Source organism: Pseudophryne corroboree, chromosome 2, assembly GCF_028390025.1.
Source record: "Pseudophryne corroboree isolate aPseCor3 chromosome 2, aPseCor3.hap2, whole genome shotgun sequence".
In the NCBI taxonomy this organism is placed as follows: domain Eukaryota; kingdom Metazoa; phylum Chordata; class Amphibia; order Anura; family Myobatrachidae; genus Pseudophryne; species Pseudophryne corroboree.
The window spans coordinates 911,006,931-911,023,385 of NC_086445.1; the positions used below are offsets into that span (position 1 = coordinate 911,006,931).

General features: G+C 44.4%; 1 protein-coding gene across 3 annotated transcripts in view; it reads left to right on the forward strand.

Moving 5' to 3' along the window:
- Window positions 1–11,875, forward strand: part of WDR81 (WD repeat domain 81) — a 200,902-nt gene extending 189,027 nt beyond the window's left edge. For all 3 annotated transcript variants that reach the window (XM_063956105.1, XM_063956106.1, XM_063956107.1), the window contains one exon: window positions 9,511–11,875. In XM_063956105.1, the coding sequence (XP_063812175.1) occupies window positions 9,511–9,837 (327 nt within the window). In that variant the 3' untranslated portion in view covers window positions 9,838–11,875. The remainder of the gene's footprint in view (window positions 1–9,510) is intronic.
- The last annotated feature ends 4,580 nt before the right edge of the window (window positions 11,876–16,455 follow it).

Consider the following 16,455-nt stretch of genomic DNA (forward strand, 5'->3'; position numbering starts at 1 on the left):
TGTCCTCTATCAGAGCATTCCCTGTGTGTGTGCGGTGTGTCTGTACGTTGTGTCGACATGTATGAGGAGGAAAATGGTGTGGAGGCGGAGCAATTGCCTGTGTTTGTGATGTCACCCTCTAGGGAGTCGACACCTGACTGGATGATCTTATGGAAAGAATTACGTGATAGTGTCAGCACTTTACAAAAGTCTGTTGACGACATGAGACAGCCGGATAATCAGTTAATACCTGTACAGGCGTCTCAAACACCGTCAGGGGCTCTAAAGCGCCCGTTACATCAGGTCGATACAGACACAGACACGGACACTGACTCCAGTGTCGACGGTGAAGAAACAAACGTATTTTCCAGTAGGGCTACACGTTACATGATCACGGCAATGAAGGAGGTTTTGAACATTTCTGATACTACAAGTACCACAAAAAAGGGTATTATGTGGGGTGTGAAAAAACTACCCGTAGTTTTTCCTGAATCAGATGAATTAAATGAGGTGTGTGATGAAGCGTGGGTTTCCCCCGATAAAAAACTGCTAATGTCTAAAAAATTATTGGCATTATACCCTTTCCCGCCAGAGGTTAGGGCGCGCTGGGAAACACCCCCTAGGGTGGATAAGGCGCTCACACGCTTATCAAAACAAGTGGCGTTACCGTCTCCTGATACGGCCGCCCTCAAGGAACCAGCTGATAGGAAGCTGGAAAATGTCCTAAAAAGTATATACACACATACTGGTATTATACTGCGACCAGCAATCGCCTCAGCCTGGATGTGCAGTGCTGGGGTGGCTTGGTCGGATTCCCTGACTGAAAATATTGATACCCTGGACAGGGACAATATATTATTGACTATAGAGCGTTTAAAAGATGCGTTTCTATATATGCGAGATGCACAGAGGGATATTTGCACTCTGGCATCAAGAGTAAGTGCGATGTCCATTTCTGCCAGAAGAGGATTATGGACGCGACAGTGGTCAGGGGATGCGGATTCCAAACGGCATATGGAAGTATTGCCGTATAAAGGGGAGGAGTTATTTGGGGTCGGTCTATCGGACTTGGTGACCACGGCAACGGCCGGGAAATCCACCTTTCTACCCCAAGTCACCTCGCAGCAGAAAAAGATACCGTCTTTTCAGGCTCAGTCCTTTCGTCCCCATAAGGGCAAGCGGGCAAAAGGCCACTCATATCTGCCCCGGGGCAGAGGAAGGGGAAAAAGACTGCAGCAGACAGCCTCTTCCCACGAACAGAAGCCCTCCCCCGCTTCTGCCAAGTCCTCAGCATGACGCTGGGGCCTTACAAGCGGACTCAGGCACGGTGGGGGCCCGTCTCAAGATTTTCAGCGCGCAGTGGGCTCACTCGCAAGTGGACCCCTGGATCCTGCAGGTAGTATCTCAGGGGTACAAATTGGAATTCGAGACGTCTCCCCCTCGCCGGTTCCTGAAGTCTGCTTTACCAACGTCTCCCCCCGACAGGGAGGCGATATTGGAAGCCATTCACAAGCTGTATTCCCAGCAGGTGATAATCAAGGTACCCCTCCTACAACAGGGAAAGGGGTATTATTCCACGCTGTTGTGGTACCGAAGCCGGACGGCTCGGTGAGACCCATTTTAAATCTGAAATCCTTGAACACTTACATAAGAAGGTTCAAGTTCAAGATGGAGTCACTCAGAGCAGTGATAGCGAACCTGGAAGAAGGGGACTATATGGTGTCTCTGGACATCAAGGATGCTTACCTCCATGTCCCAATTTGCCCTTCTCACCAAGGGTACCTCAGGTTTGTGGTACAGAACTGTCATTATCAGTTTCAGACGCTGCCGTTTGGATTGTCCACGGCACCCCGGGTCTTTACCAAGGTAATGGCCGAAATGATGATTCTTCTTCGAAGAAAAGGCGTCTTAATTATCCCTTACTTGGACGATCTCCTGATAAGGGCAAGGTCCAGAGAACAGTTAGAGGTCGGAGTAGCACTATCTCAAATAGTACTACGACAGCACGGTTGGATTCTAAATATTCCAAAATCGCAGCTGATTCCGACGACACGTCTGCTGTTCCTAGGGATGATTCTGGACACAGTACAGAAAAAGGTGTTTCTCCCGGAGGGGAAAGCCAGGGAGTTATCCGACCTAGTCAGGAACCTCCTAAGACCAGGCCAGGTGTCAGTGCATCAATGCACAAAGGTCCTGGGAAAGATGGTGGCTTCTTACGAAGCGATTCCATTCGGCAGATTCCACGCAAGAACTTTTCAGTGGGATCTGCTGGACAAATGGTCCGGATCGCATCTTCAAATGCATCAGCGGATAACCCTGTCTCCAAGGACAAGGGTGTCTCTCCTGTGGTGGTTACAGAGTGCTCATCTCCTAGAGGGCCGCAGATTCGGCATTCAGCATTGGGTCCTGGTGACCACGGATGCCAGCCTGAGAGGCTGGGGAGCAGTCACATAGGGAAGAAATTTCCAGGGCTTGTGGTCAAGCATGGAAACGTCACTTCACATAAATATCCTGGAACTAAGGGCCATTTACAATGCCCTAAGTCAGGCAAGGCCTCTGCTTCAGGGTCAGTCGGTGTTGATCCAGTCGGACAACATCACGGCAGTCGCCCACGTAAACAACAGGGCGGCACAAGAAGCAGGAGGGCAATGACGGAAGTTGCAAGGATTCTTCGCTGGGCGGAAAATCATGTGATAGCACTGTCAGCAGTGTTCATTCCGGGAGTGGACAACTGGGAAGCAGACTTCCTCAGCAGACACGATCTCCACCCGGGGGAGTGGGGACTTCACCCAGAAGTCTTCCACATGATTGTGAACCGTTGGGAAAAACCAAAGGTGGACATGATGGCGTCCCGCCTCAACAAAAAACTGGACAGATATTGCGCCAGGTCAAGGGACCCTCAGGCAATAGCTGTGGACGCTCTGGTAACACCGTGGGTGTACCGATCAGTGTATGTGTTCCCTCCTCTACCTCTCATACCCAAGGTATTGAGAATCATAAGAAGGAGAGGAGTAAAGACTATACTCGTGGCTCCGGATTGGCCAAGAAGGACTTGGTACCCGGAACTTCAAGAGATGCTCACGGAAGACCCGTGGCCTCTACCTCTAAGAAAGGACCTGCTCCAGCAGGGACCATGTCTGTTTCAAGACTTACCGCGGCTGCGTTTGACGGCATGGCGGTTGAACGCCGGATCCTGAAGGAAAAAGGCATTCCGGATGAAGTCATCCCTACCCTGATCAAAGCCAGGAAGGATGTAACTGTGCAACATTATCACCGTATTTGGCGTAAATATGTTGCGTGGTGTGAGGCCAGGAAGGCCCCTACAGAGGAATTTCAACTGGGTCGTTTCCTGCATTTCCTGCAAACAGGACTGTCTATGGGCCTAAAATTAGGGTCCATTAAGGTTCAAATTTCGGCCCTGTCAATATTCTTCCAAAAAGAACTAGCTTCAGTTCCTGAAGTTCAGACGTTTGTCAAGGGGGTACTGCATATACAGCCTCCTTTTGTGCCTCCAGTGGCACCTTGGGATCTCAATGTAGTTTTGGGATTCCTAAAATCACATTGGTTTGAACCACTCACCACTGTGGACTTAAAATATCTCACATGGAAAGTGGTAATGATGTTAGCCCTGGCTTCAGCCAGGCGTGTATCAGAATTGGCGGCTTTATCCTATAAAAGCCCTTACCTAATTTTTCATACGGATAGGGCAGAATTGAGGACTCGGCCTCAATTTCTTCCTAAGGTGGTTTCAGCATTTCACTTAAACCAGCCTATTGTGGTGCCTGCGGCTACTAGGGACTTGGAGGATTCCAAGTTGCTAGACGTAGTCAGGGCCCTGAAAATATATGTTTCCAGGACGGCTGGAGTCAGAAAATCTGACTCGCTGTTTATCCTGTATGCACCCAACAAGCTGGGTGCTCCTGCTTCTAAGCAGACGATTGCTCGTTGGATTTGTAGTACAATTCAGCTTGCACATTCTGTGGCAGGCCTGCCACAGCCAAAATCTGTAAAAGCCCATTCCACACGGAAAGTGGGCTCATCTTGGGCGGCTGCCCGAGGGGTCTCGGCTTTACAACTTTGCCGAGCAGCTACTTGGTCAGGGGCAAACACGTTTGCTAAATTCTACAAATTTGATACCCTGGCTGAGGAGGACCTGGAGTTCTCTCATTCGGTGCTGCAGAGTCATCCGCACTCTCCCGCCCGTTTGGGAGCTTTGGTATAATCCCCATGGTCCTTACGGAGTCCCCAGCATCCACTTAGGACGTTAGAGAAAATAAGAATTTACTTACCGATAATTCTATTTCTCATAGTCCGTAGTGGATGCTGGGCGCCCATCCCAAGTGCGGATTGTCTGCAATACTTGTACATAGTTATTGTTACAAAAATCGGGTTATTATTGTTGTGAGCCATCTTTTCAGAGGCTCCTTTGTTATCATGCTGTTAACTGGGTTCAGATCACAGGTTGTACAGTGTGGCTGGTATGAGTCTTACCCGGGATTCAAAATCCTTCCTTATTGTGTACGCTCGTCCGGGCACAGTATCCTAACTGAGGCTTGGAGGAGGGTCATGGGGGGAGGAGCCAGTGCACACCAGGTAGTCCTAAAGCTTTTTACTTTGTGCCCAGTCTCCTGCGGAGCCGCTATCCCCCATGGTCCTTACGGAGTCCCCAGCATCCACTACGGACTATGAGAAATAGAATTATCGGTAAGTAAATTCTTATTATAATATCTATGTATTGTGCATCTAATCATACGTATTGACTTGTACCAAGATCTTTCAGTAGATTGGATGTGTAACAGATGGGGTTTGACCAATCCTTTTCTTTTTAGAATTGAGTTAAAAAAAAATAGTGTGTATGTTTTATATTTTATACTTCTGTTTCAAGGTTCATTAATAAAGTTTTGGAGCTTATTTACTTATTACCAGTTATTTATGTAGCACACACACATTCTGCAACACAGAAAATATTGTCATTCACATCAGTCCCTGCTCCAGTGAAACTTACAATCTATGTTCCCTACCGCAAACACACACACACATACACACACACACACACACATACACACACACACACACACACTCTCTAGGGTTAATTTTTGTTTGGAGCAAATTGACCTACCAGTATATATTTGGATTGTGGGAGGAAACCCACATATGCCTGGGGAGAATATACAAACTCCACACAGTCTATTCAATTAAGCTAAAGTTCTTTTCGGAGAATCACACAGTGTGCTCCTGCGCGCACTTCCGGGTGCGGGTATTTATGGTACTAAAAGAATTGCTGCTTTTCGCGTGTACTGCAAAAATGAGTGATACCTGGAAGTGTATGCAGGAGCACATTGCACAAGGTCCTGTCATAAACGAATCAGATTCTGTTTAGTAAGATGCACAGGAGAACTGAATTAGGTATCAGGATGTCCTTAAATGTGGCAGCTTGTGTAAACCTTTTTATATATTTATTAGCTCTAAAACATGTTGAAGTTACATTGTTGATGCATCTTTTGGTAGAAGGACTGAGAAATGTGCCATTTATAGGTGGGTTTGTGTCATGAAAATGTAAATCATATATTGTAAAGTGTTGCCCATATAAGCGCATTTTATCTTCAGGGGATCTTTTGTATATATTTCTAGCTGTTTCTCCTCCCTATTCCAGGGATCGCTGCTCAATTCCTCTTTGTCTATTGAGGTGGGTCTATATCACAGCTGTCAGTCATTCAGCACCACCTCAAACAGCAGACAGCATGGGCTGTTCACCCAGTCCCTCCCCTCTCTACTACATCAAAGGAACTTCTTCTACCAATGAGCAGCAAGTTCTATCCTTCCTAAGCGTATCACGCATGAGTATCCGCTGTAGAAAAGAGAGAGCCTCTTTGCTGGTACTGTGACCCAAGCATGGTTGGGCCTCTGTTGAGACATGGACCTGTCTCAACAGAGGCAGTTCTATGGAATGTTAGATTTTTTTTTTTATAAAAAAAAAGGAAGGTGGAGCATATTGCTGGAAAGGGAAGGAGCAACAGAGGAAGTGAGAGATATATATATATATATATATATATATATATATACTCAAAAAAATAAAGGGAACACTTAAACAACACAATGTAACTCCAAGTCAATCACACTTCTGTGAACTCAAACTGTCCACTTAGGAAGCAACACTGATTGACAATCAATTTCACATGCTGTTGTGCAAATGGAATAGACAACAGGTGGAAATTATAGGCAATTAGCAAGACACCCCCAATAAAAGAGTTGTTCTGCAGGTGGTGACCACAGACCACTTCTCAGCTCCTATGCTTTCTGTCTGATGTTTTGGTCACTTTTGAAAGCTGGCGGTGCTTTCACTCTAGTGGTAGCATGACACGGAGTCTACAACCCACACAAGTGGCTCAGGTAGTGCAGCTCATCCAGGATGGCACATCAATGCGAGCTGTGGCAAGAAGGTTTGCTGTGTCTGTCAGCGTAGTGTCCAGAGCATGGAGGCGCTACCAGGAGACAGGCCAGTACATCAGGAGACGTGGAGGAGGCCGTAGGAGGGCAGGACCGCTACCTCCGCCTTTGTGCAAGGAGGAACAGGAGGAGCACTGCCAGAGCCCTGCAAAATGACCTCCAGCAAGCCACAAATGTGCATGTGTCTACACAAACGTTCAGAAACAGACTCCATGAGGGTGGTATTAGGGCCCGACGTCCACAGGTGGGGGTTGTGCTTACAGCCCAACGCCGTGCAGGACGTTTGGCATTTGCCAGAGAACACCAAGATTGGCAAATTCGCCACTGGTGCCCTGTGCTCTTCACAGATGAAAGCAGGTTCTCATTGAGCACATGTGACAGACGTGACAGAGTCTGGAGACGCCAAGGAGAACGTTCTGCTACCTGCAACATCCTCCAGCATGACCGGTTTGGCAGTGGGTCAGTAATGGTGTGGGGTGGCATTTCTTTGGGGGGCTGCACAGCCCTCCATGTGCTCGCCAGAGGTAGCCTGACTGCCATTAGGTACCGAGATGAGATCCTCAGACCCCTTGTGAGACCACATGCTGGTGTGGTTGGCCCTGGGTTCCTCCTAATGCAAGACAATGCTAGACCTCGTGGCTGGAGTGTGTCAGCAGTTCCTGCAAGACGAAGTCATTGATGCTATGGACTGCCCCGCCCGTTCCCCAGACCTGAATCCAATTGAGCACATCTGGGACATCATGTCTCGCTCCATCCACCAACGCCACGTTGCACCACAGACTGTCCAGGAGTTGGCGGATGCTTTAGTCCAGGTCTGGGAGGAGATCCCTCAGGAGACCATCCGCCACCTCATCAGGAGCATGCCCAGGCATTTTAGGGAGGTCATACAGGCACGTGGAGGCCACACGCACTACTGAGCCTCATTTTGACTTGTTTTAAGGACATTACATCAAAGTTGGTTCAGCCTGTAGTGTGTTTTTCCACTTTAATTTTTGAGTGTGACTCCAAATCCAGACCTCCATGGGTTAATAAATTTGATTTCCATTGATAATTTTTGTGTGATTTTGTTGTCAGCACATTCAACTATGTAAAGAACAAAGTATTTAACAACAATATTTCATTCATTCAGATCTAGGATGTGTTATTATTTTAGTGTTCCCTTTATTTTTTTGAGCAGTGTATATAGATATATATAGATATATATATTGAGTATCCCGTGTCCAAATATTCTGAAATACGGAATTTTTTGAGTGAGAGTGAAATGGTTAAACCTTTGTTTTCTGATGGCTCAAGGCACACAAACTTTGTTTAATACGCAAAGTTATTAAAAATATTGTATTAAATATTAAATGACCTTCAGGCTGTGCGTTTTTAAGGTGTATATGAAACATACATGAATTGTGTGAATGTACACACACTTTGCGTAATGCGCAAAGTTATTAAAAAATATTGGCTAAAATGGCTGTGTGTATAAGGTGTATATGAAACATAAATGCATTCTGTGCTTAGACTTGGGTCCCATCGCCATGATATCTCATTATGGTATGCAATTATTCCAAAATACAGAAAAATCCGATATCCAAAATACTTCTGGTCCCAAGCATTTTAGATAAGGAATCCTCAACCAACAATACTTGCTGGGTTGAACATTTTACCCTTCAAATTACCCTTCCCCCTTAGGAATCAAAATTTAAAAAAAAATAACTTCTTAGTGGGTGGCTGCAAATAACGGTCTCAGTTTCCAGACAACCCAGCAGGTCACATGTTCCAGGTACCCCAGCAGGTGCACAGGGATAATTCACAAAAAAATATTTTCTTTGCGCCCATCTTCAAGTTTAAGTTCACTACCCAACCCCCAAAAGAATTAGCGTAAATATACATATCCTATATGTTAACGGACAGTTTAAGGAACATATAAATTTTCTGACCCGATCGTACGCTGCAGTTTATCGCAGCAGTGCGATCGGGTCAGTACTGCGCATGCGCCGGCACCGCCAGTTGCCTAGCGATCGCCTGTGCCTGATTGACAGGCAGAGGCTGTCGGTGGCCGGGAGGGGGCTGGACGGCGGCGTTAAGCCGCCGTTTAGGGCGCGCGGTCCGGCCAACGCAGGTGTGGCCCAACGGTTTGGGGGGGCGGGCCACGGTGGCGGTGTGACATCACTCGCAGCCACTGCGACCCGGGGCAGTGAAGAGGTTCTCCTGGCCAGCCGCAGGAGCTGCGCTTGCTGGGAGTTACTCCTCAAATGCAAAAGCATCACCGCTGTGCGATGCTTTTGCACATCTGCCGGGGGATGGGAGGGGCCGGCACTGACATGCGGGGCGGACTAGCCCTGTGCTGGGCATCCCCCCGCATGTCTGAGTGCCTGATCGTAGCTGAGCTTAATTTAGCACAGCTATGATCAACTCGGAATGACCCCCCAAAATGCGATCAGCTTAGTGACCCTGAAAACTATGGATTTGACACTATTGTCGGCCATTTGGACATTTTATTTTTCACCCCTTCTCATCCCCCATTCTGATAGGGGCTGAACTTGGACTTAAACGATATCGGGAGTGTCACTGTTCATCTCTGCGACCCCGAACACTATGGATTTTTACATGCCACCCCCTTTGCACCCCCACCCCTAGGGGTGCTAGGGGTGTCTCACCACCACAGTATTTTTTTCCAGATTGTCAGTGATATGTGTACTAAGTTTGGTGTAAATTGCTCCAGGCATTCCAGTGTTATGCTGGAACATACATACACACATACATCCATGTATATGTGCATGTATGTATGTGTATGTGTGTGTGTGTGTGTGTGTGTGTGTGTGTGTATATATATATATGATATAATATATGTAATACTATATGTGTGTGTGTGTGTGTGTGTGTGTGTGTGTGTGTATGTATGTATGTATATATATATATATATATATATATATATGTGTGTATGTATATACACACACACACTGTGTATATAGTTTTCATGGTGTTGCAAAGGTAAATTTACAATGCTATCAGTTGAACTAAACATTACAGTTGAGGGATATCATTACACTAATGGTTATTGTCCAGTACACTGATGACTTCTCTATCCCGCAGGCTGCAGATGGAAACATTGTGGTGAGTTCCTCCTCTGACCATTCCCTGACCGTCTGGAAGGAGCTGGAGCAGAAGCCATTACATCAGTTCAAATCCACTTCTGACCCTATTCATGCTCTTGACCTGTATGGCAATGAGATTATAACTGGCACTGTGGCAAACAAGATTGGCATATACTCTCTCGTCGATTCTTCCTCACAGCCAAACAGCACAACCAAACTCAGTTCTGAGAACTTCAAGGGGACCTTAACCAACCTGGCTGTCCTTCCTACCAAGAGGCTTCTGCTGCTGGGCTCCGACAATGGGGTTGTCCGTCTTCTAGCATAATAGACATTGCTATTATTTTGGCGGAACACAGTGACTACATCTTAAACGGAATGTTATATAACTGCATTTAAAAAAAAAAAAAAAAAGAAAAGAAAAAAGAGCCATACGCCTTTTACATTCCAGTATTAATTTTACCCTGTAGCAAGACCAGCCAGCATTGTAATGCATAGGGAAAGATGTAGGATCAGGCGAAATATATATCCATGAAGTGTTAATCAGGAAATGTCATAGTCCTGCTCTAAGCTATGGTCAGACTTACATTAGGACCCTCTGTATTTTATCAGTTCCGTGTAAGTCCTTTATTCTGTACTGCTAATTAATAAACTTACAGTCGGCAGAAGATGGGCAGGAAGATAGGTTAATACTACTCTAAATTAAAGCACTGTGGTATTGTATTAAGAAGAGAAGTAAAGGTGCCCCCTACCCTATATTTGCTGAGTTTGCACTTTAAAACGACTCCTCAATAATTAAATATACATTATAAGTACTATGTAAATCGTGCATGTCTTACTTACGACCAGGGGAGTTCAAATATACCATTCCTGTTTATTTAGTATTCACATAGTATATGAAATACAAGCAATCATGCCATAAAATAAAGTCTACTTATATAGTATAGTTTCTTACATAAGATGTACTAACTTACATATTGAGATCTCTTATTTTTGAGGGATCTGCAGTAAGAATTGAATATTAGATGTACTTTTCTTTGGACCATAATGAAAATGTAAATATTAGAAATCTAAGCCTGGACGTCTCAGGAAATATATATATACTAATCTCAGGCTGCATTGACTCCACCATATAATGTTCAGCAATAATTTTTGTTTTACATTTTTTTTTTCCCCCTCACTGATTTCGGTGGCCTAGTTGCATCAACATTGAGCAAAAAGCTGAATTATTGGTGTCGGAAACTACCTGTGTGGCTTAGCTCATGCCCCTGTCTCGTAAGTTTCTATACTGATTGGTACTGTTGAATTGCAGTGGCACCTAATTGACTGATGTTTGGAGTTGTTTAATTCCAGCTGAAGCGCCCTGGGTGAGAGAAAAGATCTCTTTGCATTGTAATATGGATGACCGTGGGCATACTCTTGGCAATTTATAATAAATATTCATGCTTCTAGGTAATAAATCTGCACGTGGAATTATTTGACCTTTTACACTTGCATTTTTTTTTTTTTTTTAATGTAAATGCACGTCCGTATTGTTGGTGCGCATGCTTATTCCTCTCATGCGCTCTGTTACTGACCCTAAACCTGCCTAGAACAAATAAGATGAAGTTACATTACGTTTGTATTTTTCATGTTTATGAATGTGGCTTTTACGAGTCCCTTCAATAGACAAAAAGCAAACCGTTTTTAAATATTGTCTGCAAGTATTTGTTTTTGTTTTCACACTTCTTTTTATTTGTCTCTAACAATGTTTTTGTTATACAATGAATTATTTTTTTAAGAATTTTTTTGGGTTTTTTTTTACCAATAATTATCCATTTTACCAATTTGTTTTAACACCCAGTTTTTCTATGTATTTTTAGTACTTTCATTTTACTAATACCCCTTTTCCACTGAAAACCCGTGATTTTGGTCAGTGTAAACTTAATCCCGGGTCCCCGACCCTACTCCTAACCAGGGTCACGGAGCTGAGACCCAGGATTTGCAATGGAAAAGGGGTATAAAAATCAAATCGAAAACAGCTAGGGTACTTTATTATGGAGTATTTACTACACATTTGGCAAGAGCTTTCCAAAACAACTTTGGTTGCTGTAATAATAATAATGGTATTCTGTAATATATAAATAAGTAGAGGATTTAAATGGACCAACGTGATTTGTGCAGATGATGATGATTCCATTCCAAAATCTGGGTTTCAACTGTATACAGAAATTCAGTTTAAAAAAGGAAATAGATATATAACGCATTTTAGATTCTTCCCAATTGTTTCTCACACTATCACTTGAGGTTGTATAATATATTCAATGTTTTAAAATGGCAAATGATTTTCTATTACGAACCATTTATTAAAACAACAATTCCACATTTATTTTTAGATTGTTGTTTATTTAAATAGTAAGTTTAATTGTGCACTTGAAAGTCGTTTTTCTTAACTGACTTCTTAAAATCAATCTCCTTTACAGAACCTCTCTGGAGGGAAGCCCAGTATGGCTGCCAGACAAACACAGGGCCTGATTCTAAGTTGGGAGTAAAACAACAAAGAATGGGGGTAATTCCAAGTTGATCGCAGCAGGAAAGTTTTTAGCAGTTGGGCAAAACCATGTGCACTGCAGGGGAGGCAGCTATAACATGTGCAGAGAGAGTTAGATTTGGGTGGGGTGTGTTCAAACTGAAATCTAGATTGCAGTGTAAAAATAAAGCAGCCAGTATTTACCCTGCACAGAAACAAAATAACCCACCCAAATCTAACTCTCTCTGCAAATGTTATATCTGCCTCCCCTGCAGTGCACATGGTTTTGCCCAATTGCTAACAAACTTGCTGCTGCGATCAACTCAGAATTACCTCCAATAAGTAATTGCACCTTTGCAAAGCCATGCTCCGTTGCAGGTGGGGCAGATTCAATTGTGCAGATTTAGATTTTAGAGGGGCGTGTGTAAACTAAAACTAAATTGCGGCGTTATAATAAATCTGTCCAGTCTTTGGCTGAATGCAGAAATGATGCAGAATCTAAATCAGTAATAGCAGTTTGAAGAAACAAAGTAAAAACGGTAGTTGCCCAAGAATTATATAGCCGGTCAGTGATTTGTTTGACATGTATGACATTTTGTTTTATTAAGGTATTAATTCTTTAAGGAATGAGGGTTTCAAACTGCAGTTGCCTTAAGTGTTGATCAGTGAAATCTCGTTCTAAGGGTTGATTGTGATTTCAATATTACCTAAAAGGAACATATTTACAATTTAAGATAACCTAAAAACCCTGCTTAGTGCTGTGACCAGAATAGACCCTGACAATTTCTAACAGAAAATCCAAACATTGCTGTATTCCGTTTAATGTAACTGTTGAGTAAAAAAAAATTACAAGTGTAAAAAAGCACATTAATTAGCGTACTCTATACTTCATTATTTAGGGGGGGGAAATCAGAATTGAATAGCTTAATGATTTCTTAATTTTGTCACTTCTTATCCCTTATCTGCAAAACAAAATTCATATTTGGAAAACTAAAAAGCAAGAGTAAAGAATAAAGGGCTTAATTCTGAGTTGATCGCAGCAGCAAGTTTGTTAGCAATTGGGCAAAACCATGTGCACTGCAGGGGAGGCAGATATAACATGTGCAGAGAGAGTTATATTTGGGTGGGGTGTGTTCAAACTGAAATCTAAATTGCAGTGTAAAAATAAAGCAGTCAGTATTTACCCTGCACAGAAATGAAATAACCCACCCAAATCTAACTCTCTGCAAATGTTATATCTGTCCCCCCCTGCAGTACACCTGGTTTTGCCCAATTGCTAACAAACTTGCTGCTGCGATCAACTCAGAATTACCCCCAAAGTCCTAATGAGGGAAAAGCTTAGACTTCTCTTAAGTATACATATTGGGCATCACAAATCCTACCGAATCGTGATATCAGGACTGCTTCATGGTTACCTGGGAAGAACTTCCCTAGAGAACATTTCTCTTAATCTGACACCATATTTATTTTGTTCCATGACTCATAGATAAAGTAGCACTTTGTTACATCAAAAAGCATTGAAGAAAGTTAGTTGAACTCAGATTAATCACTGTTTGTTCCAGTTTTGACATCTACAGTGTTAAAGTGGGCCTGAATCCAAACGGATTGCTACTATGAGAGGCTCTCCTCATACTGTGCTTTGTTTCCCTTCATACACTGCTACTTTTATTTCTATTATGAGACTCTTTCAAACTAGGCACTTAACCCAAGCGGGTGTAGTACTAATGGACAAAAGGATATGAAAGCATTTCTTGGTATTGCAAAGCAGTCCAAAAAAATAACATTTATATTAAACTATATACAGTACTGTACGTATATGAGACATGCTGTCATACATATGAGATATAAATGATCATATACCTTTCTTAGATCTGTACTACAATATTAATATTATGGTGACTATGGTCTGCTGTGATGACCCTTCTCATGGTTGGAGCTACTGCGTTGTATGGGCCTAATTCAGTAAGGATTGCAAATTCTGCTAATTAGCAGAATTTGCAATCCTTGTTAACGCATGCTGCCCCCCCCCCCCCCCCCCCCCCCCCCCCCCCCCCCCCCGATGAAGCAGAAAATGCGATCGCATCCCGATTTCTGCTTCATTGTAGAAATTGAAGTTGCCTCCTGCAGGAGCCCCGCCACCATCTTTCTCAACGTGGCGGCTGCGTGCGACTTCAAGCAGCCACTGTGATCACGCAAACTTTTCTGCCAAACTGGAGGGGTATTACGGTTACTGCACTTAGGGAATCAGCACTGGAGCACGACCGTAATATCCAGAAAACCAGGGAGGCACAGGGGGAGCGGTTGATGGTGATGAGCATCCAAGCACTGGAAGGAGCACCAACTCGACCAAAACCCCAGGCCCCTGACACATGGAAAAAGCCAAGAGTTTGTTATCTGTGTAAAAGGGAAGGGCATTATGCCAGCAATTGTAACAGTACACAAAATTCAGACCCCCTAGACAAGAACACGAGCAAAGTAATTATACACATAGAGGAGATCAGGGATCATACAGGAGAGAGTACGAGCCGCATAGAGGGGAAACAATGAGGTACCCACCACGGGAGGACTAGCGAGCCCCCGAAGACTTACCGTTATCCCCCTCACATATCATAGCCGCCAACGCCCAAAGGGTGGGTCCACGGCCCCAATAGAGGTTAGGCCACACCTGTAGTCTGCAGCCTCTGAAGCTGATCGCTGGCCCTGGGAATGAACCTGAGGCCTTGGTCAAAGTAGCAGGAACACTACAACCATTTCTTGTAGATACAGGGGCGGCCAGATCTGTACTCAAAGCTCCAACCAATTTACTGACCACGGGCAAAACAATTTCGGCAATGGGAGTAACAGGAACAGTGCAACAATACCCTTTGAGTAGACCTGCAGAGATTATGATAGGGCCCTTGCAGACCAAGCATTCCTTTTTGCTAGCTGCATCGGCTCCGACTAACCTGCTTGGAAGAGATTTATTGTGTAAAATGCGGTGTGTCATATATTGTACTCCTGAGGGTGTCTTCTTAGATATACCTGAGAATCACGTTCAAGAAGTGCAAGATATATTAGACACCCCTCAAAGGCTAATGTCGCATTCTGCTGTTATAGACAAGTGTCCATCAAAGGTAGAGGAAATGATCTCACGAATACCGGGTTCCCTTTGGACCAAAGATGGACAAGACACTGGATTGATGGCGAATGTAGCCCCAGTAGTAGTACAAGTAAAAGATGGTAGGATAGCTCCAAAAATCCCTCAGTATCCTCTGAAGCCAGAGGCGGAATTAGGAGTGTACCCCGTCATAGAGCGCTTGCTACAACAGGGCATCCTAGTCAGGACGTCCAGCACTGCCAATAGTCCCATCTTCCCTGTGAAAAAGAGTGGGGGGAGGGGTTACCGGCTAGTGCAGGATTTAAGAGGGGTGACCAAAATAGTTGAGTCAATTCCCCGTAGTGCCCAATCCAGCTGTCATCTTGATGCAGTTCCCTGCAACCTCTTCATACTTCACTGTCATTGATCTCTGTTCTGCCTTCTTTTCTGTCCCTCTCCACCCCGACAGTCAGTACCTTTTCGCCTTCTCTTACAGGGGAGTACAGTACACCTGGACTCGTCTCCCCCAAGGCTTCATTGACAGCCCAAGTATCTTCTCCCAAGCACTGCATGACTGTTTGCAATCCTTTCAACCTGAAAGTGGCTCAGTGCTAATACAGTATGTTGATGACTTATTGTTGTGCTCTGACTCATTTGAAATGTCCTTGGCAGATATGAAGCAGCTGCTGCTTCACCTCTCCCAGACAGGACACAAGGTTTCAAAGGATAAATTACAGTTGTGCAGTAAAAGGCTGAGGTATTTGGGGCATTGCTTGACACAAGGACGACACCTCACTGCTGATGGGATAGTAGCGATTCGCAACATGACTCTGCCACAAACCCAGCTACAGATCCGCACTTTCCTAGGAATGTGTGGGTACTGCCGAAACTGGATCCCAGGGTTCTCCATACTGGCTTTACCTTTGCAAGAGATGGTCTCTTCAAACAAACCAGATCGGATTTCGCACACAGATGAGTCCAAACTGGCATTTGAGAGACTCAAACAGTGCCTATCGCAGGCACCTGCATTAGGTATGCCAGATTATGGCAAACCCTTTGAATTGTACGGTACAGAGAGTGCTGGGTGTGCAGCAGGTGTTTTAACACAGAAACATGGTGATGCCAGCAGACCAGTAGCATACTACAGTGCACAGTTGGATACTGTAGCACGGTCTCTCCCCACATACTTGCAAAGTGTTGCAGCAATAGCTTTGCTAGTGAGTAAGAGCGAAGACGTAGTGTTAGGACACAACCTGACCGTCCATACACCTTATGCAGTATCAGCCTTACTGAACTCTGCCCAAACCAGACATGTCTCATCTGCGTGGTTTACAAGTTGAGAATTATCACTAATTGCCCCT